The sequence below is a fragment of the Schistocerca serialis genome, chromosome 3, assembly GCF_023864345.2.
Source record: "Schistocerca serialis cubense isolate TAMUIC-IGC-003099 chromosome 3, iqSchSeri2.2, whole genome shotgun sequence".
Classification (NCBI taxonomy): domain Eukaryota; kingdom Metazoa; phylum Arthropoda; class Insecta; order Orthoptera; family Acrididae; genus Schistocerca; species Schistocerca serialis.
This window is the reverse complement of record NC_064640.1, coordinates 1,010,039,008-1,010,063,988: the sequence shown is the minus strand read 5'-3', so window position 1 is coordinate 1,010,063,988 and position 24,981 is coordinate 1,010,039,008. Positions and strand designations below refer to the sequence as shown.

The window sequence follows — 24,981 nt, the reverse complement described above, 5'->3', positions numbered from 1 at the left end:
TGTTGATCTCTTCCTCTCCCTATCCATTTCCTCCTGCCCCTCTCCCTACCCACCTCCTCCTCCTGCTCTCTCTATCAATCTCCGCCACCCCTCTCCCTATCCTCCTCCTCTGCCTCCTCCTCTCTCTATCCATTTCCTCCTCTCCCCCTCTCTGTCCATCCCCTCCTGCCCACTCTCTGCCCATTCCCTACTGCCACCTCTCTGACCATCCCCTCCTGCCCCCCTTCTCCACCCATTCCCCCTCCTTTGCCCCCTCTCTCTGTCTATCCCCTCTTCTAGTCATCTCAACCTTCCACCAGTCACACTCATCTAGACATGCACTCACTACAAAACAGGTTGATAAAGCAGGTCAATAGTACAACAACACAACACGCCCGTCGTGTAGGACAGGGGCTTTATAATTGTTTTTCGCCCGTATCTCCATTCCTATGGGAGTTAGGAGGCTTTTTACAGCTCTATTGTCCAAGAGAATGAAGTCTAAGCTAACATTCCTTGAATTCACTAGCTAATTGAAGTAACATCAGGCAAATTTGTCCAGTGTTCTGAAAGAATGCTTCCTACAAGGTCGGGTGATTAGATTCTTTTAAGGCACACTGTATAAGATGAATATCAGTGACAGTTTACTGTCCCTGAAGATATTTTGAAGATACCACAACAACTGGTTAAAAATAAGGACTATTTCAGAAAAATGAGGATGGACTGGAGCTCTATAGCTTGTGCCCTTTGTTTACTCGTTTGATGTCAGTAGATATGTCCATAGTTACTCGGTACCCAAACTTTGGACAAGCTAGAAATTGAGTAAAATTTCGGTTTATCCTGGCCACAAACCAAGAAAATTTCTACATAATAAAAGGACAATAAATAAATTAGGATCTCAGGAATTGCAGTCCTTTGGATTTGTAACTGAACGGGATGAGTCAAAAATCATAGTACACCCTGTTACGTCAAAAACCATGCACAAATGGGAAAACCTGAATATTCCAATAAGGTATGGATGAGGTGGTCTATCTTTTATTGTAAGTACTGAACATGGGTGCCATCTTGAAAGTGGTCATCTTGCATCTAAGTCCATTTTCTGACAAGTTCACTCCTTAAACAGATTTAAAGTAGAAGTTATGGTTCAATAGTTACAATACTTTTTTCTGTTGCAGGTAACTGAAGAATGCTTTGACCAAGGAGGAGAGAACTGATGTCTGGAGAATGGAGTTTCCATGTCAGAGCAGCAGATTTTAACAACCAGCACCCAGAAAGACCTCCAGTTTCACATAACACTGTCAGGTACTTAATTTCCAAATTCTGAGAAACTAGAACTGTGGCTCGTCCAACAAGTGCCAGTGATGAGACAACTTCAACAATTGTTTTGGCGTCCTTTGTGAAGAGCCCACACCACAACACATGACGTTTGTCAGTAAAATGTGGAATCAGCCGAATACTGATCATGCGAATCTTCATGCTGATCAATGGCATCCATTCAAGATTCAGCTATTCCAGCATCTAGCAGAGGTTGACCCAGATAGACATATGCAGTTTTGCACGTGGGCCCTAGGCAAGTTCAACAAGATCTCTCTTTTGCACAAGGTATTTTGTTCAGTGTTGAGGCAAACTTTTTTGTCAATGGTGAAGTCAACCACGACAACCACAGATACTGGAGTGATCAGACTCTACACTGTATGGAACCTTTCAAGGTAGATGATGATGTAAAGGTTATAAAGTAGTGGGGAATAGGGGGCACCCATGTAATTGAACCCATTTTCAATGACCAGAACCTAAATGTGCAATACTACCTGGAAATGCTGCAAGAAGTGGTGTGTCCCTTAGTTCTGAATGAAGATGGCAGCTATCTCTCTTACTTTCAACAAGATGGAGCTCCATCACACTACAGAGAAGTTGTTGATCAGTAGTTTGATGGTTATTTTCCTGGTCATTGGATTGGCTGTCATGGTTATGTGGAATTGCCACCAAGATCAATGATTGCACACCACTTGACTTTTATCTTTGGAGTCATTTAAAGTAACTCGCATGTCCAGAGAAAATAAGAAACAGACACCATCATGAGCACTGCATTGAAGAAGCATGTGCCAGAATTTCTGCAGAAATATTTCTGTGAGAGCATGATGATTGAACTGAGCACCTTAAAATGTATGTTGACTGAGAGGGACGCCATTCTGAACACATCAAATGACTGTCCTTTATGGAGAACAGTCCAGCCTGTAATTCCAACCAAAATGTATTGTAACTTTTGAACCACAACTGCTACTTTCAACCTGTTTGCTGGAAGGAACTTGTCAGGAAATGCTGATGTTATCTGATATATGACACAACCCCTTTCCCATTAAAAAAAAAATGGCTAATTTCAAGATGGCACCCAAGTTTGGTACATACTGTAAAAGACAGACCATCTCATACATACCTTACTGGAATATTCATGTTTCCCAATTCCTGCATGGATTTTGACATAACAGGGTGCACTGTGCAACTTTTGATTCACTCAATACAGCTAAATCAAATATTATGTACAGAGTCTTCACAGTAGTCTTATAGCAAAAAGCATACAAAATTTTGAATATGAATAAATAGCATTTGCAGCTGTATACAGCTGATGTCAAACAGTTATGAAGATGGAGCGTTTATGAAGGCTTGGAAGTTAGACACTCACGAAGATAGGAAAGTTAGACACACACAGTAGCATAATGAAACAAAGCTAGTGTTGAAAGAAAAACTTTGAAGCACTAGATGACATCAGAGTTCAGAAATTTGCATTTTACCATGCCCAAGAACTGTAGATAAGTACAGTACTCAGATGACAAAAGTATAAATTACCAGAAAGACTACAAATCATTATATAAACTGAAGATAATGATTTATCTTGAAACAGCACAGTAACATAATTAAATTACAGTAAGTTCATTTTAACAGATTGCAATTTGACCATTACTGGAAACAAAACCAATTTTGTTATAAGGAGACAACTATGAACATTGAGTATCAGTCTATGGGATCAAATAAACTACCTCACAGTTTTCCATGTGTAATCAAGTACAGCAGCTGAATCTAAACTCATCTATATGGTGAGGAAAAAACGTAAGTTTCCACATTTGATTCAAAAGCCCCAAATAGATGCTGGAGGCTGGAGGCAACATTTTGATGTAATCAGCATAAAATTTGGAGAGACCGTAACAGTGTAGACTAGCATGTTGATAGTAGTACGACACATTAATGCCAGCAAAAATCTGTCCTTCATTGTTGTAAATAATTCTGATACCAAAAACGTAAATTATAAATCATTTTTCCATTGCTGTGAAATTTCCATCCTGACACACACACACACACACACACACACACACACACACACACACACACACACACACACACCAAACAGAAGAAATCACAAAACTTTTATACAGAGATATATCAAATACATAATTTCCAAGCAACAGCAGAAAAATGGAAAAAAAGACATAAAAGCATAATTCCTGATCAGCTTCTATTAGGAATTTTAACAAAAAAAAAATCTGGATACACAAATGTTTAGTAAAGAGGAAAAATGAAATTAACAACAGAAACAACAACATACTCTCAGAATCTTGTGGAAGAGGAATGTTTAGTTTTAGTGGTGTAACTTCACGAGGTTCCCACGCACCAGCAAATATGTTGTCCAAGTAATTACTTAGATACCTAAAAAAAGGAAACTGAAAATTAGTAACAAACAAGACATGCCAACAAAGTGCATTCATGACCCTGCACAAGCAACCAGGGCAGTCCCAAATCTTATAACCACACAGCATTAAGGCATAAGACAATTTAAGACAGCAAGTGTTAACTCTGCTTGTGTACAATAAGAAGGCCTTTAATAAAAGATTTCAGACAAAAGGAAGAGTGTTTCCAAGCCACAGCACCTCAACAAAAGACAAAATAGTTTAGTCTTATTTTCAAAACTTTAAATGTTGTTCATCAATTTAATAGAAATTTACAAACTACATTCCTCTTAAAACACTAATTCAATGCAAAAAAATTCGGATATATAACCCAAGTTCTTCATTTCAGGCGTGGGGAAGCCTAAAATAGGAATAATTACATCAGGGTTACCTATAATAATATACAACTCAATCTAGCCCCACTAAATTCCAGTTAAGTAATATCACATGTCCACTGCAAATTTATAAAGCACCACTGCAAAATGAATGGAACAGAGGTTTTGCAACATACCCTACTCAAAAAAGCAATAAAAAGAGTCTTGGTCATCAATAACAGAATACATATAAAGATTTGACACCTTCCACAATGTTCATAAATATCTCAGATGAAGTAATCTCACACAGCAATGTTTGATCTTGGAACACTTCATGGAACTTTTCACACTTCATGATCCATTTTTTCCTTGGGAGCAGCAAGATGCTCACTGTCTCAGCAATTTCTCTTCATTTCTTCAATAGTTTTGCACTGTTCCAAACTTTATGGAACATGTGGAACCAATTTTTTGATACTACAGAAGACACAAATTTATGACTTTTTCATTTGCATCACAAAAAGATACACATATATCCCTTACTCCATAAATACAACTGTGTACAGAGGTCCAATGGCTCAAACCCAACTTATGATTTTTGTTTCTAGCACTTTGTCAATTACCTTCATCAGTATTTATAGTATGCTCTTCCAATGACAAATGTTCTTTACCCAAACGCATTCAGTTACCTTAACTATTCTTCCTTCTGATGATACATTATAAGCTGGTTTCTTACAAATTTTCCAGGTCTCACACCATAATACATTTCATACGAAAAAAAAAAAAAGAAGGAATGATAATACGCAAAACTTGTAAAATGATTATATTTAATTTTTCCAAAAGCAATAATCTTAATTTCACACTTTCTGCAAAGTCACAGATGTTACGCAATTCTAAGATGTCGAATGTGCACTCATTGAAGTGTCACCTAATTTTCAGTCAAAGATATTCAGCATATACAATTGAATAGGAGGTCTGCACCATCTGTTCTTCATAGCAAACATTCGCACAAACCATATTCTCTTTTCTTTCACGTCATTATTTTTTATGTAAAAATAAAACTGGTCAAAAAGCAACAACTTTGATTAATTTTTCTTGTCAGTTTCTCATGGCATTTTAAAACACTGACTAATGCAAAATTTCCAAACAGACAGAGCTTATCAGTTGCAAATTTGTCAATCATAAACTCTGTTACTAACCCTCTCCTCAGAAAATGACTGAAAAAGTTGGACCATTACTGATTAGATAACAATAATTCCGTATTTCATAACACCAAATCAGTCACTACACTCTCAGTAATGGAATGTTGATGATCTTATAGGTTTACCTCACAGGCAACATAAAAATGTTTACTTATTGGCTGAATATGGAATATGTCAAAGGTACCAATGATATCACAAAATTCAATTCACACTCTCCAGAACTATGATAGGTACAGTCCCAATATTACAACTACCACAAAATAAATAAACAATAAATTACTTACAGTACTTGTGGTTAATATGAACTACTTTCAAGAATTAAGGTGTCAATTTCTGAGGTTTTTCTGGTATGACTGATAGAATGTATATTTTAAGTTGTCCACTCAAGGTCAAGATCCCCCCGCCCCGAAACCATCCATTAAAAAAAAAACCTTTGTACTCATATTTGTCATGTGGGGTGATTGATGGCCTAAAAAGTGGTAATCTCTTAGACTACTTCAAATCTGTGAGATACTTTACGTAACATGCCGCTGTTTATGTCAGAGCTTGACTGTTGGCACCTGTTAATCCCCTGGAAGTGCACTTGTTTTCTGGTGCCTTTGCTGGCATTCTGTGACCCATATATCCCCACAGGCTCTTTGCTCTGACAGTTGAGCTGGCTGGTGAGATCTTAATAAACTGTGTTCCAAACAAGTATTGATTAAACTGAAATCACTATCAATGGTCATTAAGCTTTCTAAAATCATTATTTTACAGATACATCTTAATCAGGTTGACTCAAAAGTTTAGTACTTGCATCATTGTACTGGTCTTGTCCTATCTATTTCAAGATTACACTTCACGCAGTCAAGGCTGAAATTCAGTTAAGTGTGTCATTGAAATTCCATACATTAGCTATCAGGTATTTTTACAGAGACTAGTTGAGCATAAACTAAACAAGAGGGCCTTGATTTTTTTATTTGTTGGTCTTGATCTATTCCACTGGTCCTATTGATTTTCCTCACAATACCCACTTGAAGTGTTAGGCTGTGTAGTCATTCCTTTAGAAAATTATATGTAATTCTTTAGCAAGGTCGTTCAGACCTAATAATGTGTAAGCTCGAAGGACCTGGGTAATTGGCGTGACTGTTTATGTTCTTATAAAATTTCTGCCAATAACTGGAACTCAAATTTTAGTAATTCCCTTCCAATAAGAACTTACATTATATATCGCCAGCTACATAAAAAGAAAGATTAAGATTTAAAAAACAATTAATGTTAAATAACTACCATTGTCTGAGTAAATCATCACTCAACAGCAGGTGAAGGGAGAAAGTTAGAGTAGAAAAGGCAGGATTTATTTTTCATTTTCTCTGGATAAAACATAGCAGACAGCTACATTTAATAATGGGCAATAGATTTACATAAACCACCAGAGTCAGAGTGGTGCATAAGTTCAAAGTGTTTTTGTTTTGCATGTGGGCATTCCAGTTGCTATGGGTTTATTTATTGATTGTCATTTTTTATTTGTAGTTCACAGTTGCTATTTGAGTTTACACATTGCCATTTTGTCATCTGGATAGAGAGCAGAGGTGTGGATGCTAGAAAATGGACTACCAAGTGGACAAATCAGATATTTCCAACATATTCTTCTGTTTGAGTTCAATAGAGAGGTGACAGCAGCTGAGGCAGCCAGAAACATTTATGCCTTGTATGTGGATACAGCCGTTGGACAGAGCACGGCATGGTTTCCTCATTTTAAGGAGGATCATTTTGACATTACTGATTTTCCAAATTCAGGAAGACCTTTGGGGTTTCATGAAGATTGTTTAAACAAATTAGTCCACATCAGTGTCCTCTAAAACTGGCATATTTGATGAACTGTGATCATTCCACCATTGTGCAATGAGGAACGTCCAAAAATCAGGTGTCTGTGTACCACATACTCTAAGTCAAAAACACAAAAATCAGTGAGTGGCCTCATGTGCTCGTCTGCTTGCTCATCATCAATTGGCTTGGGTACAGTACTGACTATTCTCATGCTGTATAGTTATTGGTGACAAGAAATGGTGTCTTTATGCTAACATAAGGAATAGAAAGGAATGGTTGAGCCGAAAGACCTGTGTGCATCCACAAAAGACAATCTTATGCTTCTGGTGGAACAGAAGTGGTGTGGTGTACTATGAATTGCTTCTCTGAGGTGTAACCATCACTGCTGACATTTATTGTCAACAACTTAGATGTCTTGCAGACGCAGTCCAAAAACAACAACCTAGAAGACTGCATGAAGTGATGCTGCTACATGAAAACATCCACTGCATTCTGCTAGACTGCCAAAAAACACTATACTTCAGATTTTCACCATTTCCACTCTCTATCGAGGAACTTTCAAGGAACTTCCTTTCCAGATAAAAATGTGCTTCAAACTTTTTCTTCCCTGGCCAGTGGATCAGATGAGGGGTCCAGTTGCATGGCCTGCTCATTCATCGGATCTCAACACGTGTGATTTCTGGTTATGGGGCCATATCAAAAGTATCATGTATGCAGAGCCTATTCCACATGTGGAGACTCTGGAGCAGCATATTAAAGCTGCTTTTGACACTGTTCAGAGGCAGCCTGGCTGATGTGAACATGTGAGATACAATGTGCTACTGTACACACATGCATTGAGGCACATGGAAACCATTTTCAACACATACTGCAACTGTGGCTGCATGGTACAGCTTGTATTAGACCACAATCTCTGTAACAATGTATGATTGAATAAATGCTCCATAGCATGGAAACCATGCATTTCCAGACATAAGTTCATTAGACCTTTTTTGTTCCATATCCTCTCATCGATCAATCGCTAGAGATTGTACACGATAGAAAAAAATCACCCTGTGTTATTGATGACTATAGTCCAACCCAATATTTGTAAGTAACTGGTTTTGAAGAACACTTACAACTGTGTTATAAAGGAGGAAAGTATAATTTTGAGCAAATTTGTACTTTCCCTTTCAATACTGTATGAATGGCCAGCAAAGCCATGGTACACTAACTATAATTTTACATATCCCTGAAATGAAGGACAAACATAAGGAATTACATACCAAAAATCATCGCACTGTATATTGAACACTTTCCTATGACAACATATTCACTCTCAGCACATTTAATAATCTTTTACTATGGTTTCCAAATTTGATTTTTAAACAGTAGCAACAGCAAATGGGAACTAAACAAGAATATCAACTGAATTCATCCATATCCAGTAGTGAGAAACTATGGATATCACTCAGTACATACATCAATCACAGATTTGACCACTGTATTCTGCATTCAACTATAATTTCATATTTAACAAAAATTAAAAGAATGGAAAACAAAGTGGTCAGCTGACATTGAACACTTAAATGCTAGGTGTCCAATGCCAACCAATGTTATACATAATTTTCTGTCTCTACAGTTGTTTTAAGATGTGAGCCACTCTCATCTCATCGTCACTAAATATATGAGGCTGTACCAAAGCTGAGGATTGCTGTCTACTGAAAAAATAAAATACAATAAACTAAAATGTGGTGTATTGAGAGCAGTATATTAGAGGCCTAACTAGCTTACAACTTGATGCTCTAACCTAGGCAGTTCCAGATCGAGTGCCCGGCTGTGGGCAGCCTGGCACCCATGGGCTCAGAAGGGCAGTCACGAACAAACAGCTGAGGAATGGGCAAGAAGGCAACCGGCTGGAATTTTTTTTTTTTTTTTAATTTTGAGTCATTAGTCTTATGACTGGTTTGATGTGGCTCACCAAGAATTCCTCTCTTCTGTCAACCATTTCATCTCAGAGGGCCACTTGCAACCTATGTCCTCAATTATTTGCTGGATGTAACCCAATCTCTGTCCTCCTCTACAGTTTTTACCCTCTACAGCTCCCTCTAGTACCATGGAAGTTATTCCCCGATGTCATAACAAATGTCCTATCATCCTGTCCATTCTTCTTGTCAGTGTTTTCCATATATCCCTTTCCTCGCCAATTCTGTGTAGAATCACCTCATTTCTTACCTTGTCAGTCCACCTAATTTCAACATTCTTCTGTACATCTCAAACGATTCTCTTCTACTCCAGATTCCCCCCCAGTCCATGACTCACTACCATACAATGCTGTACCCCAAAGGTACATTCTCATTCTCAAAGACTTCTTCCTCAAATTAAGACCAATTTTTATACTAGTGGTAGTATGCCTTTTATGTTCTCCTTGCTCCGTCTTTTGCTGCCTAGCTAGCAGAATTCTGTAATTTTATCTACTTCTTGATTACCAATTCTGATGCTTAGTTTCTCACTGTTCGCATTTCTACTACTTCTTGTTACTTTCATCTTTCTTTGATTTACTCTCAATCCATATTCTGTACTCATTAAATTGTTCATTCCATTCAAAAGATCCTGAAATTCTTCTCCAGTTTCACTGCAATGTCATCATCAAATCTTATCACTGATATCTTTTCACCTGCCATTGCTTCCTCGATGTATAGATTGAACAGTAGGGGCGAACGTCTGCATTCTTCTTAATCCAAGCACTTTGTTCTTGGTCTTCCACTCTTTGTTGTTCCCTCTTGGTTTTTGCATCCAGCCCTAATATCCCAGCCAAAAGCCCACTGGCAGGAGTAGCAAAGTTGCTTACACATGTGCAGAATGCATGAACATAGGGTCACATGGTGTGTAGCCTGCACTATTTTTGCCTACTTGTAGGTGAGCTGAGGGGCACCTGGGGGTACCCTCATCCCACGGGGCAGCAATGGAACAGTCTGCTCTAACCTGATAATTTTTGTGTGCCACGGAACTGTGAACTCTTTGAAGCTCGGATGAGGTGACTCAATCACGTTCAGCAGCTGAAACGAAAGATCCCTGTTGTATTGTTCACTTTATTGGACTCTATCATATGCCACACTGTCAAAAGATCCTGAAATTCTTCTCCAGTTTCATTGCAATGTCATCAGCAAATCTTATCGCTGATATCTTTTCACCTGCCATTGCTTCTTCGATGTATAGATTGAACAGTAGGGGCGAAAGTCTGCATTCTTCTTAATCCAAGCACTTTGTTCTCGGTCTTCCACTCTTTGTTGTTCCCTCTTGGGAATACCTGGTAATATTCATTCCTGAATGATGCTAATAGTCTCTTCTATTGGTACAATGATGAAGAGAGACTTTATATCACAGTTGACAATTGTATTGGTGTGCTGTATGTTCTATCCCTGTGTAAGTCGAACAAAGTGAGTCAAATCCACACATGATGCTGTGCGTCCGAGGAGTCTTAATTTTCCACAAAGATGTTCACTGGATTTTGATTGATGAGCCAGTCCCATTAAAGATAGGCTTGAGGGAACTGCTTTTCTTGTGGATTTTGGGTAATCCATAAATTATTGGTGTTACCACAACTTTTGGTGATAGGCACTATCACAATTAAGAGCAGGCTATCGAGTTTCAGGAAGTATGAATGCTTGCAAGACAGCCATGGATGTGCACACACAAAATAAGACAGACAATTGAAATCCTAAAGCAGCCTGAATACATCAACTGGGAACAGGGCTACAGGATCCCACTGCATTGGCTGCCAGCAATCCTGGTATGACAGAGCAAGTGTGGTCGCAGGGCAGTAGCCCCATTGGACACAGCCACAACCAGCTAAACAAACAGCACATGAACAACTGGTGTCCTTTCTCTGCAACTAAGTAGCATGAAAACATGACTAGCAGAAGCTTGTCACAGAGTCATAGCAGTGATAGGACTCTGCATTTCAACAGTTAATAGTTGTGTTAATGTTTCTCTAATATTTTCATTATTCTGCATGCAGTTACCAGATAATGTAATTTTTGTCTATGTAGTGACTGCCAATAAAAAGTGTAGATACAGCAGTTTCAGTGACAAGGTAGTTCATTCTGCACATCTTTCATGAGTGAAAGGGATCAAGTGGTGGTTCAGTTGCTACATCAACAACAGCAACAGCAACAGATTGAGCAGCAACAGCAGCACTTAGACTTGTTTTTCCAATTATTTACAAATTCACTAGGAGCACCAGCCCTCCTCCTCCCCCCCCCCTCCTCCCCTCCCATCCACTGCCACCAACGTGCTCAAACCCCAGCTTTTCACCATTCCAAGAAGCAAAGGAAGATTGGGACACACACATGCAATTTCTGCAGCAGCATTTCAGGTAGAGGCTCCAGTGTAGAAAAAACTGTTTCTCTTGTCATGAATTGCAGCTGAAACATTTCACTTGCTTTGAAAACTTGCCCCAGTGAAAGACCCATCAGCATTATCATTTTCTGAAACACGTGACTTGCTTAGTGCTCATTATCTTAAGCAAACCCACATGGTGGTTTCCCATTTGGAGTTCCACAAAAGGCAAAAGAAGCCAGCAGAACTATCAGGCATGGGTAGCCAACCTCCATGGGCTAAGCGGAAAGTGTAAATTTGTGTGTACTCACTACCAACACTCCTAGACTGATTCCCTGACTTGCAATGTCGTCATTTATTCTGTCTCGGACAGACAGGTCAGTCAGGAGGCATTGCGTTTAGAAGACCCAGTGGTTGAGGAGATTTTGGTTATTGCTAATGCTTTCAAAGTATTACAAGCTGCATTGGAACAGTTTGAGGATGTCATGGATGTTGCATCAGTGTGCTCACTGGCACAAAATTGGCAGCATTCCTTGATGCCCTCAATCTGTTCCTCTAATTCATTCGGTTTGCAATCGGATGTTCCTTTGTGGAGTTCACAGAAGTGCATATTGTTACACCAGTCCATGGCTCAACATCCCAAGCACGATTTACATTACACTGTTGATTCAGCAACAATCGTTCCATTTTCAGGATGATACAGGGTCCTCTGTGTCCCTCGTGAACTTGGAAAGATATCATTGTCTGAGCTGACCAGCTCTCTCCTCCACTAATCACTGTTTGGTTGGTTATGGAAACCAGCCCATTCCTGTTCAAGTGGAGTTCATGATCAATGTCAAGTATCAATTTATCATGAGGGTGATCATGTTTTTTGGCAGCAGACAGTGCAATGTTGGAGAACATTTTTGGTCTCAATATATTCATGGTCTTTGGGTTGCAATTCAAGATGCAGTGCATATTGCTTCTGTCTGTATTCTGTTCCAGGAACTGGATACCTCACGCCATGAGTTTGGTCCTGTTTTCGACAGGTTTGGGGGTGGAAAAGGATTTAGAGGTACACATCACCCTCAAACTGACAGCCATGTCTAAATTTTGTCATGCCCAGCCTCTCCCCTTCACTCTGAGATCGGCAGTCACTAAGTAACTTCATAGGTTGCAGCATCTGGATACCATAGAACCAGTCACCTCTAGCTAATGGGCAATACCATTGGCTGTCATTTGCTAAATTTCAGAGGTGTTTCATTTGTGTGGAAATTTCAAATCCACCATTAATGCTCACTCTGTAGTGGATTCTTACCTGATTCCATGGACTGATGAAATCCTCGCAAAACTGGTGGTTGGTGAATGTTTTTCAACGAGTTATTTGGCAGAGGCATAAGGCATATCTATAGCTTCATCTGGATTCCACTCCCCAACCGATTATGGTTACCGACACCCCGTTTGGGTAATACTGTTACACGCACTTGCCTTTTGGCATTACGAGTACCCCCATTATTTTTCAATTTTTCAGCGACTCTTTGAACTGTTAATATGCAACATCCCCTGTTGTGCAAACTATCTGGATAACACTGTCACCACAGTCTACTCATGGCAGGAACATCGTGACAACCTTCAGACTCTTTTCACTAAACTGCGAGAGGCAGACCTTAAGTGAAACATGTGGAAATCAAAGTTCTTTCAGGCAGAAGCAGAATATGTGGGGGATCTTCTTTCAAAGGATGGTATTTGCCCTATGCAGCATCACCTAGTGACTATTACTAACCTTACTAAGCTGCAAAACCTGTGAGAATTCCAAGGATTTTTGGGAAATCTGAGTTACTATTCAAAATTTATCCCCAATGCCAAAGGTTTCATTCATCTCTTAAACAACATGCAGGTGAAAAGTTAGCCTTTTGTTTGGTCAGTGGACTTTGATAAGGCATTCACCCATGTCAAGTCATTACTAATGTCTTCCACGTGTCTCGGGACCTTTACACAGGGTAAACAGCTGGTTCCTGCCACAGACCTGTCCCAGTACAGACTTGGGGTGGTTTGTCTCACAGGGATGCTGATGTATCTGAACAACCTCTGGCATATGCCTCAAAGACACTGACAGCTGCTCAATACAATTAATCACAAACAGAAAAGAAGGCATTTGATGATTGTCTATGTGGTCCACAAGATCCACATTTTCCTTTACGGACGTAAATTGCATCTCTTCACAAACCATAAACCCTTATTGCACTTTTTGGGCCCCGTTTTCTGCTTCCTGACAGGACCACACAGACTTCAGTGGAGGGCTTTATTTATGAGTGCTTATCTATGCCAGATTTATTACTGTCCCACTGTTCATGGCAATACAGATGTGCTATCATGCTTCCTGACCAGGAATTCAACAAAATGGAAGTTTTGTGTTTCCAAATCAATGATCACGTGCATCAGTCATTGGATAGGCTCCCAGTCTCAGTAAAGTACATAGAAAAATCCACTCCACAAGATCCAGTGCTCCATTAGGTGTCGCATTTTGTGTTGGAAGGTTGGGCCAAACAGCTGCCTGCTATGGAGTCAGACCTGCTCCCCAATTTTTTCCTTTTTCATAATTAGCTGGCAGTGGTTGCAGTGGTTCATAGAAAACTCATCCCTAGTACCAATTCGGATGAAGTCTGAATTGTCATTCTCCGGGTCCTGCAGTCCCGGATTCTTATGCCACTCCACTGTGGCCTCTGAGCATAACCCACATGAAGATGTTAGCAAGACATTTTGTCTACTGGCCCAGTACTGATTCAGCAGTTGAGAAGCTTGTCTGGGGGTGCAGACAGTGTGCTGACTACCCCCCCCCCCCCCCATCCCCCCATGAACTAGCTCCATGGCCCACTCCTGCTCAGCCATAGCACCGGGTCCACATCCATTTTGAGAGTCCTGTGTGTCACTCCATGTAGTTAATAGAGGTGGACGCACTATAAAATTATCCACATGTCATTTGCATATGCTCCACCTCAACAGGAGCTACTATGTGAACTCTAACACAGAGTTTTGCAATTGAAAGATTTTCTCTGATAATGGCCCACAGTTTGCCTTGAAACTGTTCCACAATTTCTGCATTCAGAATGATATTACTCACCTCATATCTGTACCATTTCACCCCCAGTCAAATGGTGAGGTGGTGGCACTTGCATGTAAGGTGCAGTTGGCAAAGTGCTTGGCAGACTCACCTGTCAATACAGTGCTGCCTCTGTTCCAAAGCAGCTACAGGACTACCCTGCAAAACAACCGTAGCCCAGCGGAGGTTCTACACGGCCGATAACCACAGATGCTGCTATACCTGCTCTGTCCTGCACTATGGTCTGTGACGCAGCTGCATCCTTCACAATATGCTGAGGGCCATCCGGCGCACACCTTCAGTCAATGGCTGGGATGAGGGGTGGCTACAATTCAGGAGATATATGGCTGGCAAATGTTCACTGTGGATGCTGGTGAGGTGTCACTCTCCTGCCACTAGAATCAACTATCCCCTGGGTGGTGCAACAACCTGCCGGCAGCTGCAGCAGACACTGTTGGAGGGCCCTCCTGCAGGCTACACCCCTCCACGGGCCAGGTGCTTTGGAGTCTCCTTCCCTGGACGTGCTGGTGGGCGTCAACAACATCAAGATGGATCTGCTGCCTGCCCTGGACCCTCAACCAGTATATGACAGTGTCTGCCCAGATACTGCCCGCTCATCAAGCACCAGGCAGATGTACCCCTGTCATTGCTGCTTATGTCTCTTGCCATTGCATGACTCACCGCGCCTCCACGTGCTGGGTCATCACAGTGGCCAGCTTACCATCATCCGAAACACTTCCACTTGTACACCTTGCCATGCTAGAGACAGCTGCCAGCCAATTCCTGCAAATGCAATGCCTCTTCAGATGCTGATGAGCCACTGGAAGCCAGTGCCACTGCACCACTGTCATAGTCGTCGTCATCATCGTCACGTAACCTGGGCAGATCAAGTGGCTTCCTTGCCACTGCCGACCTTCTGCCAGCAGCAATTCAGCTGGCGTGGTCCTTCTTTCTCATACACTGACATCTGTGGCACTGGCTCCATGGAACATGGAAGGGATGTGGTGGTGCAGCTGTGCAATCCACCACAGTGTTCATATCTGGCACCAGCAGCAGCTAGGTGAAGCAAGTGTGCCACTGTCACCCACAGCCAACACCCCAGCCAGCAAATACGAACACATTGGTGCACTGCCAGTGGGGCCTTGTTCACTTGCATCTTCTCCACCATATGCAAACATTCTCAAGTCAGACCAGCTCATTGCTGATGTACATTGAGTTGTCAGTGATAGGAATCTGTACTTGAGCAATTAATAGATGTGTTAAAGTTGCTCCAACCTAGATATTATTCTACGTGCAATTATCTGCCATGTACTTTTGTATCTGTAGTGACTGAATAAAAAGTGTAGATACAGCAGGAACTACAGAAAATTGAAAGAAGTCTCAGTGGCACAAAAATCTGAAACTTCCCCTCCTGATGATGAGTCTAGTGGCATAACCACTGTGGCAGCTTACATTGTTTCCAAAGTTGAAGAAAGAGGTGACGAGCAGTATGTGTTACTGGTAAGCACGGCTAATCTGCCTTTCAACCCACTATCATTTAAATCCTGTTGACACTGTAATTTTGTAATACTCTCATGTAACAGAGTTTAAAGTGAGTCTCTTGGAAATTGTTCCTAAAGGCCTTCTCTCTGTTATGGCTTTCAGTCCTGCATGATAGACACTGCTTCTTGTCACTGATTTTTGATCCTCCCAAGTCCTGTAATATTTATTGTATTATCCAGTTCTTTTGACTTGGTTACTCTAACAGATCTTTTGCAGGCAGTGGGTAGAGCAGCTGCATCAACTGCTTGGGTCTGCATTGAGAGTGTCATTATCATTATAATATCATAGTAACTATGCTGAATGTAAAATAATTCCTTATCACATTTAATAATCCATAAAAATTGAGTTATCAAATTAAGTTGGTATCATATAACCAGTTGTCCACTTTTGATCAGGAGTTTACTTCAAACTTCCTGTCACATTAAAACTGTGTGCTGGACCAAGACTCGAACCTGGGACCTTTGCCCTTCAGGGTAAAATGCTCTGCCAACTGAGCAATCCAAGCACAATTCACAATGCACAATCACAGCTCTACATTGCCAGTACCTCATTTCCTGCCTTTAAAACTTCACAGAAGTTGTCCTGCTTACGTCACAGGACTATACTCATATTAAAATTACTTTATGATTGATGTTTCCAAGAGTCCAGTGGTAGCCGTTGGGCATCAGCCAATTACAGCTGTTTCTTGGGCTCCTTGTGCTTGCTGTGTCGCCTGATCTGTGGGCACGAAAAGCAGACCCTTGCCAAGTGACACAGTCTACACAGTTGGGAGAGGGATACGCAGAGCTGGTCACAAGGGTGGGCGAGAAGGGGAAGGACCACCAAATATGCAGTGGTTTATGCATTTTCCATAGTGACACAGTAAAAATATTTAGCAATTTCCGAGATCACTGGGAAATAAGGCAAAAGTGCATATGCTGCTGAAATTAGCCTTTGGTAAACATTTTAGTTTGTGCACAAAAACATTGAAAAGAAAAATATCAGATTCACAATCTCTACCACATAATCATAAATAAACTATTTGGTTAAAAGCTTCAATACTTTCACGACTTATAGTCTGTAACATTCCCTGGCAGCACACACACTATTAATCAAAGGAAATGACATTTAATTGTACTATGTACGCTATGAAGCAATTCGTATGTACTGTAATTGTTTAACAAAAAAAATATTATTTGATTTTGTATAAAGGACATTCGTTATTATTGTAATATTTTCTGTAATAATATTCTCGATGTATTTATGATTGTAATATTCCTATACTCATAATGTAATCACGAAATATGTTAATATCTGCGATAAGAAAAATGTAAAATACAGCCACAGAGGGGAGTAATGTTGTAAGTTTGCAAAGAGACATTAACGGTCAGCAGTGGTATAAATAGGAATACATAATGTGCATTCTTTGTCGTCTTCCTCGAGAGCTGAGAGAGAGAGGAACCTGTGACGTAGCATTTTATGAATGAGTAGACTTCTTTTGTCTATATCTATCTTTAGCCACCATTAGAGGAGAAATTACAAAGTAATGTAAGTTGAATTATTGTGGTGGTCTAAATACACTATAATTTATCAAAATTGTGTATTACTAATGTAAATTAGCTTGCCCATGTCATCTATAACATTTCTTTAAAGAATTTTTAGCATTTTTAGCAATTATCGTTGGTGTTGCTGGACTGTGCCACGACCGAACGATTTGCAGCAGCGGCACATTTAAAAAATTGTTCCGCTAAGAAAAATTAACCAAACCCGTAAATCGGGAGCAGATAAAATTAGCAGTGAATTATGAAAATATTTTTCTTTTACAGCAATCCTGAGACTGACGGAATTTATTACTGGTTTCACATTTGTGCATTCATAGGCGGATAGTTAACGTTGAAGTTTAACAATCTATTGGTTCTTTCAATTTCTAAAGCAAATAACTTAAACGTATAGTGAAGTGTGTTTTGTCAATGATAATGAAACGTTCAGGTCGGCTTGGCAATATTTAACCATTTTATGCTAACAGAGACAGTCTTGTGTTCCATAGCTAACGCCGGGAAAGAATTCAGTAAATATTTAAAAAAAAAAAAAAAACCACTGCATTTAGAAAATGTGTGCCAAGGCCGAAATACGTAAAAAAAAAATTTAATTTATACAATTTTCAACTAAATGTTCTTAATCAGTTAGTATGAATTTATCAGCATGAGAGGGTTGAAGGTTCACATAATTTTAAATGTGCTTAATTCTGTCTAAATGAATTTTTATTACCACACATAAATAAGGGGCTCTACAACAAAGTTCATACTGAAAGAAAAAATAACAAAAATATATAAAGCAACATTTCCATCCCATATATATATATTTTCATTAAAAGTCTCACATTGTAGCTTGCCTTTAGTGGTCACACTTATGACTTCTGAAATCAAGAAACCTACAGCAGTTAATCCTGAGAGCTTGCAGTGGAAAACCATCACAACAAAATTGTTTTTAAGAATGAAAGGAGAGCCATACCTCACTACAATGTGGAGCTTGGTTCAAATAGCTCTGAGCACTATGGGACTTAACTTCTGAGGTCATCAGTCCCCTAGAACTTAGAACTACTTAAACTTAACTAACCTAAGGACATCACACACATCCATGCCCGAGGCAGGATTCGAATCTGCAACCGTAGCGGACACGCGGTTCCAAACTGAAGCGCTTAAAACCGCACGGCCACTACAATGTGGAGCAAATATAATTTTTATATATTCACAGTGTGCCACTGTGCAGCTAATCCAAGTTCTCCCTATGTATTATACCAAATTCATGTTTCATGTTTCTGGTTCTTACACAATTTATCACATCAGTGGCATCTGCAATTTAAGTTCGCATTACAGTTACAGTGTGCTGCAGTGGGATTAAATGAAATGGAATTGTCTGTTAGACACATTAACATAAAAGCAAAGCACTGGACTGTTAACAAAAATGTTGAATTGAAATACATATTCAATCTTTTATTTAAGCTTACTGTTATTTTTTCTAAGAAAACTATGTTCACATAGCAATGCAGTCACAAAATTAATAGCTCTCATTTTAGTTAATACAACACTTTTAACAATGTAGTAAACATTTCCATTTTATTTCTACATCCATGAACATAAAAAGTTGAGAATTTATATAAGTTATTCTTCATTGGTTTTAGCTGTTGATTGATGCATTAAAATGCAATGGAGATTTGTGTCACCTAATGGAATACAGAATTTGAATCCGTGACACATTCTGAAGCTCTTGTTGATATCAAAGAGCCATCAAAAACATATTCACATCTTCAGTAATAGTTATGGACAACATCTCATTTCATTTGACTATTGTTTATAAGGTGCCTACAGTAACTTCCAGAAAACAATACAGTTAACTGGCTACAACAGGAAAACATTCACATGTCAGATGACTGTAGAAAGAGAGAATTTCATGGCTCAGAATAAAGCACATTTACCTCTACATGTTTTGATGAACTATCCATCACATCAATGCCATTTCAATTCCAGTGAACTCTTGTGGGCTCAAGTTACGGGTTATGTGGCAAGGAACAACAAAAATTTATGCTGACAGAAGTAGAAAGATTGACATATTATGTTATGAAAAACACTTCATCACCAGATTGGCATAATTTTGCAAGGCACGTGAAGGAAGAAATGACGAAAGCATGGGAGAATGAATTTGTAGTCGATAATAACATGGAACAACTTCCTTCACTTAATTCTGACAGCAGTTCTACTGATTACACAGATGATAGTGAAAGTGATTTAGATATAACTGCTGTGCATCCATTAGTGGTCTGTCGGTTATCAATAATTCAGTTGTGTTCACACCATACAATTTTCTCCAATTCTTTAGATAATTTGTTACATTGTTCCCCACTACTACCATCTCTCAATCAGAGAGTAATTTTAATTGGAGTATAGCACTCCTGGAAGAAAGGATATTGTGGATACACGGCTTAGCCATAGCCTGGGGGAGTGTTTCCAAAATTAGCTTTCGCTCTGCAGCAGAGTGTCACTGATTTGAAACTTCCTGACAGACTAAGGTAGGAGATGAGGTACTGCTGGAAGTAGAGCTGTGAGGGCACGTTGTGAGTCATGCACTTGCCCTGAGAGGCAAAGGTCCCAGGTTCCAGTCCCTATCCGGCACACAGTTTTAATCTGGCAGGAAGTTTCAAATCCATGAATACTCTGCTGCAGAGTGGCAATTCATTCTGGACACAAATAACTTGTTGAAAACATAGTAAAAAGTTCACTGGTTTTAAAAACCATTCTAAATCAGCAATTTAGTACATTGTACAAATGGCAGCTAGACTACTGAAGCAAAAATCAAACATTCAGCTATGAAGACATAGTATTTCATGCATCAATTTAGTCTGAGTGATGAAGTCACATACCAGTTGATAGCCTTTGCCAATATATTCCCTGGTTTTGTACCTGATGCAACTTCTTTCTTAACAAGTTTGTATGGATATAGCACATCCACAGGAAGTTCCACAAAAACAGGACCTGTAAATAATATGCATCAGTCAATTTCTCTCATTCAACAAGAAATGGGAAAAATGCAACAGATGAGAGTAATACACACATCACCACCTGGAAGTTTAAACTTGTACAATAATTTGATAAACGAACAGTAATTAACAAAACAGGATCATATAAAATGTAACTCAAAAGCTTATCAACTTTACTCAAAATGAACATACTTTTCAGAGCAACAAGAGACACACCGAATCCATAATACATCAATCTCAATTCCCCATCAAAGAAAATCAGTTGTGTGACACATCAGAAGGGACTGTGTGTGTTTGACTGTTTTGTTTATTTCCATGTGAAACAAGCATGTTCCATATAACTGAATCATTTATTTACACACTGTAAGGTGAACGGAATGTCTACTTGGCTTCTGTTAATACAGGAACAACTGCTATATGGAAGAAAGACATGCAAGCAGAAAAATAAGATATCAGTACTGAACTGCCTTCAGCATTCAGAATGTAAAAAATAACTCCTTGCTCACAAGGAAAGCCACCTGTGTAATTCTATTTATCCACAGTCTGTTTTGTACATGTAGTGTCGGCAGACTTGCCAACACTACGTACACTAATAGAAAGAGGCGGCCAAGATGCACGCGCTAACTCACGCAGGGTGGCGTGAGGTCTGAAACAGGATACGTAATGAATGCTATAAAGAAAAGTACGTAGCTGCTGGAATACTTAACTTTAATCCATCATTTGTATACAGCGTTCTTGATGATACAAGTGAGACTCTCTCTAGATAAATGCAATGTAATGCTAATGGCACCTTGCTAGGTCGTAGCCATGGACTTAGCTGAAGGCTATTCTAACTAGCTGCTCTGCAAATGAGCGAGTCTTCGTCCGTGTAGTCGCTAGCAAAGTCCTCCGTACAACTGGGGCGAGTCTAGTCCGTCTCTCGAGACCTGCCGTGTGGTGGCGCTCGGTCTGCGATCACTGACAGTGGCGACACGCGGGTCCGACATGTACTAATGGACCGCGGCCGATTTAAAGCTACCACCTAGCAAGTGTGGCGTCTGGCGGTGACACCACAGTACATGTCTCTTTTTATGCTTATTATCATCACTGAAGCACCAAAGAAACTGGTATAGGCAAGCGTATTCAAATACAGATACGTAAACAGGCAGATTACGGCACTGTGGTTGGCAACATCTATATAAGGCAACAAGCGTCTGGCGCAGTTGTTAGATCAGTTACAGCTGCTACAATGACAGGTTACCAAGATTTAACTGAGTTTAAATGTGGTGTTATAATCAGCACACAAGTGGAGATTTTCCCCTACAACCATTTCATGAGTGTACCGTGAATATCAGGAATCTGGTAAAACATCAAACCTCTGACATCGCTGTGACCAGAAAAAGATCCTGCAAGAACGGGACCAATGACAACTGAAGAGAATCGTTCAACATGACAGAAGTGCAACCCTTCCACAAATTGCTGGAGATTTCAATGCTGGGCCATCAACAAGTGTCAGCATGCAAACCATTCAAGGAAACATCGATACGGGCTTTCAGAGCTGAAGGCCCACTTGTGTACCCTTGATGACTGCAAGACATAAAGCTTTACACCTCACCTGGACTTGTCAACACTGACATTGGACTGTCGACGTGTACGGGTATGGAGACAACCTCATGAATCCATGGACCCTGTATGTCAGCAGAGGACTGTTCAAGCTGATGGAGGCTCTGTAGTGGTGTGGGGCTGGTGCAGTTGGAGTGATATTGGACCCCTGATATGTCTAGATATGACTCTGACAGGTGATATGTACGTAAGCATCCTGTCTGATCACCTGCATTCATTCATGTCCATTATGCATTCTGACAGACTTGGGCAATTCTAGCAGGACAATGCAACATCCCACATGTCCAGAATTGCTACAGAGTGGTTCCAGAAACATTCTTCTGAGTTTAAATACTTCTGCTGGTCACCAAACTCTGCAGACATGAACATTATTGAGCATATCTGGGATGCCTTGCAATATGCTGTTCAGAAGAGATCTCCACCCCTCATACTCTTATGGATTTATGGACAGCCCTATAGGTGTCACGGTGTCAGTTCCCTACAGCACTACTTCAGACATTAGTTGAGTCCATGCCACATCTTGTTGTGGCACTTCTGTGTGCTGGCAGGGGCCCTACATATTAGGCAGTTGTATCAGTTTCTTTGGCTCTTAGTGTAATTCTACATTTTGTCTTGAGTATCACATAGGTATGATCTCTTGCTATTACATTTGTCACACGCTATTCTTGTGAATAGTTCTCCATTTAATTCCTAGATATAGTTTCTACATAAAATTTGAATCCAAAATAGCATCAAAAACAGCATTTGGACATAAACATATGTATGCTGCTACAATGTAACCCCCTTGTGTATAGGTAAACTAATAAGCCAAAACATTATAACTACTGCCCACAGCAACTTTGGACACTGCCTGGTGGTATTGGGGGTATGTGACATGGTAACAAAAGTGTGTAATTGGGGCAGACATGGACGGAGGATCAGCCTAGCGAAGATATGGGCTGCAAATGGGGAAATCCATTGAGATAAGTAACTTTGACAAAGGGTAGACTATTATTACGCAGAGTCTGCTAATGAGTATCTTGAAAATGGTGAAGCTGGTCGAATGTTCACATACTACAGTTGTGAGCATCTATGGAATGAGATAGAAGGACAGTAGAACTACCACTAGACGCTAAACGGTTGGACATCTAGTACTCTTCACAGGACGTGGTGTCCAGAGACTTGTCTGTTCTGTAAAGTAGGATAGATTGCTGAAAGAGCACAATGCTGGTGCATGCACAAGTGTTTCAGAGCACACCGTTCATTGTTGAACATGGAGCTCTGTAACAGACCACCCCTTCGTGTTCACATGCTGACCTAGTAACATTGTCAATTATGATGCAGTGGGAATGGGACCATCGGGATTTGACTGTTCATCAGTGGAAACATGTGGGCTTTTAGGGTGAATCACATTTTAGCTACACTAGGTCACTGATCGTCTCCACAAACATCGCCATCGAGGTGAACAGTGGCTCAAAATGTGCAGTGCACCATGGACACAGACTGGTGGGAGTCGTATTATTGTGCTATGGGAGACATTCTCCTGCCCTTGCATGGGACCTGTGGTAGTAATCGAAGAGACACTGGCAGCTGCGAACCACCTCCACCCTCCATGCTTGACATCTTCCCTGACAGTGACGTCACTTTCAGCAGTATAATTGTCCAGGTCTTGGAGCCAGAAGCATGCTACAGTGGTTTGAGGAGCACCATTGTAAACTTATGTTGATGTTTCAGTGAGCAAATTTCTACATCTCATCTACATTTATACTCCGCAAGCCACCCAACGGTGTGTGGCAGAGGGCACATTATGTGCCACTGTCATTACCTCCCTTTCCTGTTCCAGTCGCGTACGGTTCGCAGGAAGAACGACTGCCAGAAAGCCTCTGTGCGCACTTGAATCTCTCTAATTTTACATTCATGATCTCCTTGGGAGGTATAAGTAGTGGGAAGCAATATATTCGATACCTCATCCAGAAACGCACCCCCTCGAAACCTGGACAGCAAGCTACACTGGGATGCAGAGCACTTCTCTTGGAGAGTCTGCCACTTGAGTTTGCTAAACATCTCCGTAACACTATCACGCATGATATAAATGCTATGGAACCAATCTTGGTCACTATCAGGCACCGTCATCGCGTACGCAAATCAGTGGCTCATTACTTATGAAAATTACATGACCTGTGTGTAGACATCTAATGCCACAGAGCTGATATGCAGAATCAGTGATGTATTTCATTCCAAAGATGGACAAACAAGCTATTAAGCAAGTAGTCATAATCTCTTGGCTCATAAGTGTATAAGCATTTGTGTCACACAAAAATTTGCACGAAAATGTTTAAAATGTCACATTAGATATTTGCAATTCACTGTGGAATCCTACAAACTTAATAGCATACAATTATAGTAAAATCTACTGAGTACTCCCAGTTATTATTTTTACTGTCAGATGTCTCCTTATTCTTTGTGGCTAAAGCATTTCTTCTACATATACATATATACTCTGCTAGATACCAAGTGGTGTGTGGCGGAGGGCACTATTTGCTCCAAAGTCAAATACCATATACTCCCCCCCCTCTGTTCGGCTCGCGCGGGGGAAAAACTCTAATTTCCCTTATCTACGAATGGTGATCATTGCGAGATTTGAAAGTTGGTGGTACTAATATATGCTCTACATCCTCAGGGAAGATCGGATTTTGAAATTTAGTGAGCAGCCCCTTACATATAGCATGTCATCTAACTGCAAGTGTGTCCCACTTCAAACTTTCTATGAGATCTGTAACACTCTCGCGATGGCTAAATGTATCAGTCACGAATCTTGCCACTCTTCTTTGGACCTTCTCAGTCTCTTGAATCAGATCCAACTTGTAAGGGTCCCATACAGACGAACAATACTCTAAGACTGGACGAACTAATGTATTATAAGCAATTT

The 24,981-nt window shown here is 40.2% G+C and overlaps 1 protein-coding gene across 1 annotated transcript in view; it reads right to left on the bottom strand.

Annotated features, from left to right (window-relative positions):
- Window positions 1-24,981, bottom strand: part of LOC126471467 (2-hydroxyacyl-CoA lyase 2-like) — a 101,978-nt gene that overhangs the window by 32,762 nt on the left and 44,235 nt on the right. The window contains exons 5-6 of the mRNA XM_050099664.1: window positions 20,355-20,466; window positions 3,575-3,675 (exon numbers count right to left, since the gene is read on the bottom strand). Of these exons, the coding sequence (XP_049955621.1) occupies window positions 3,575-3,675; window positions 20,355-20,466 (213 nt within the window). The remainder of the gene's footprint in view (window positions 1-3,574; window positions 3,676-20,354; window positions 20,467-24,981) is intronic.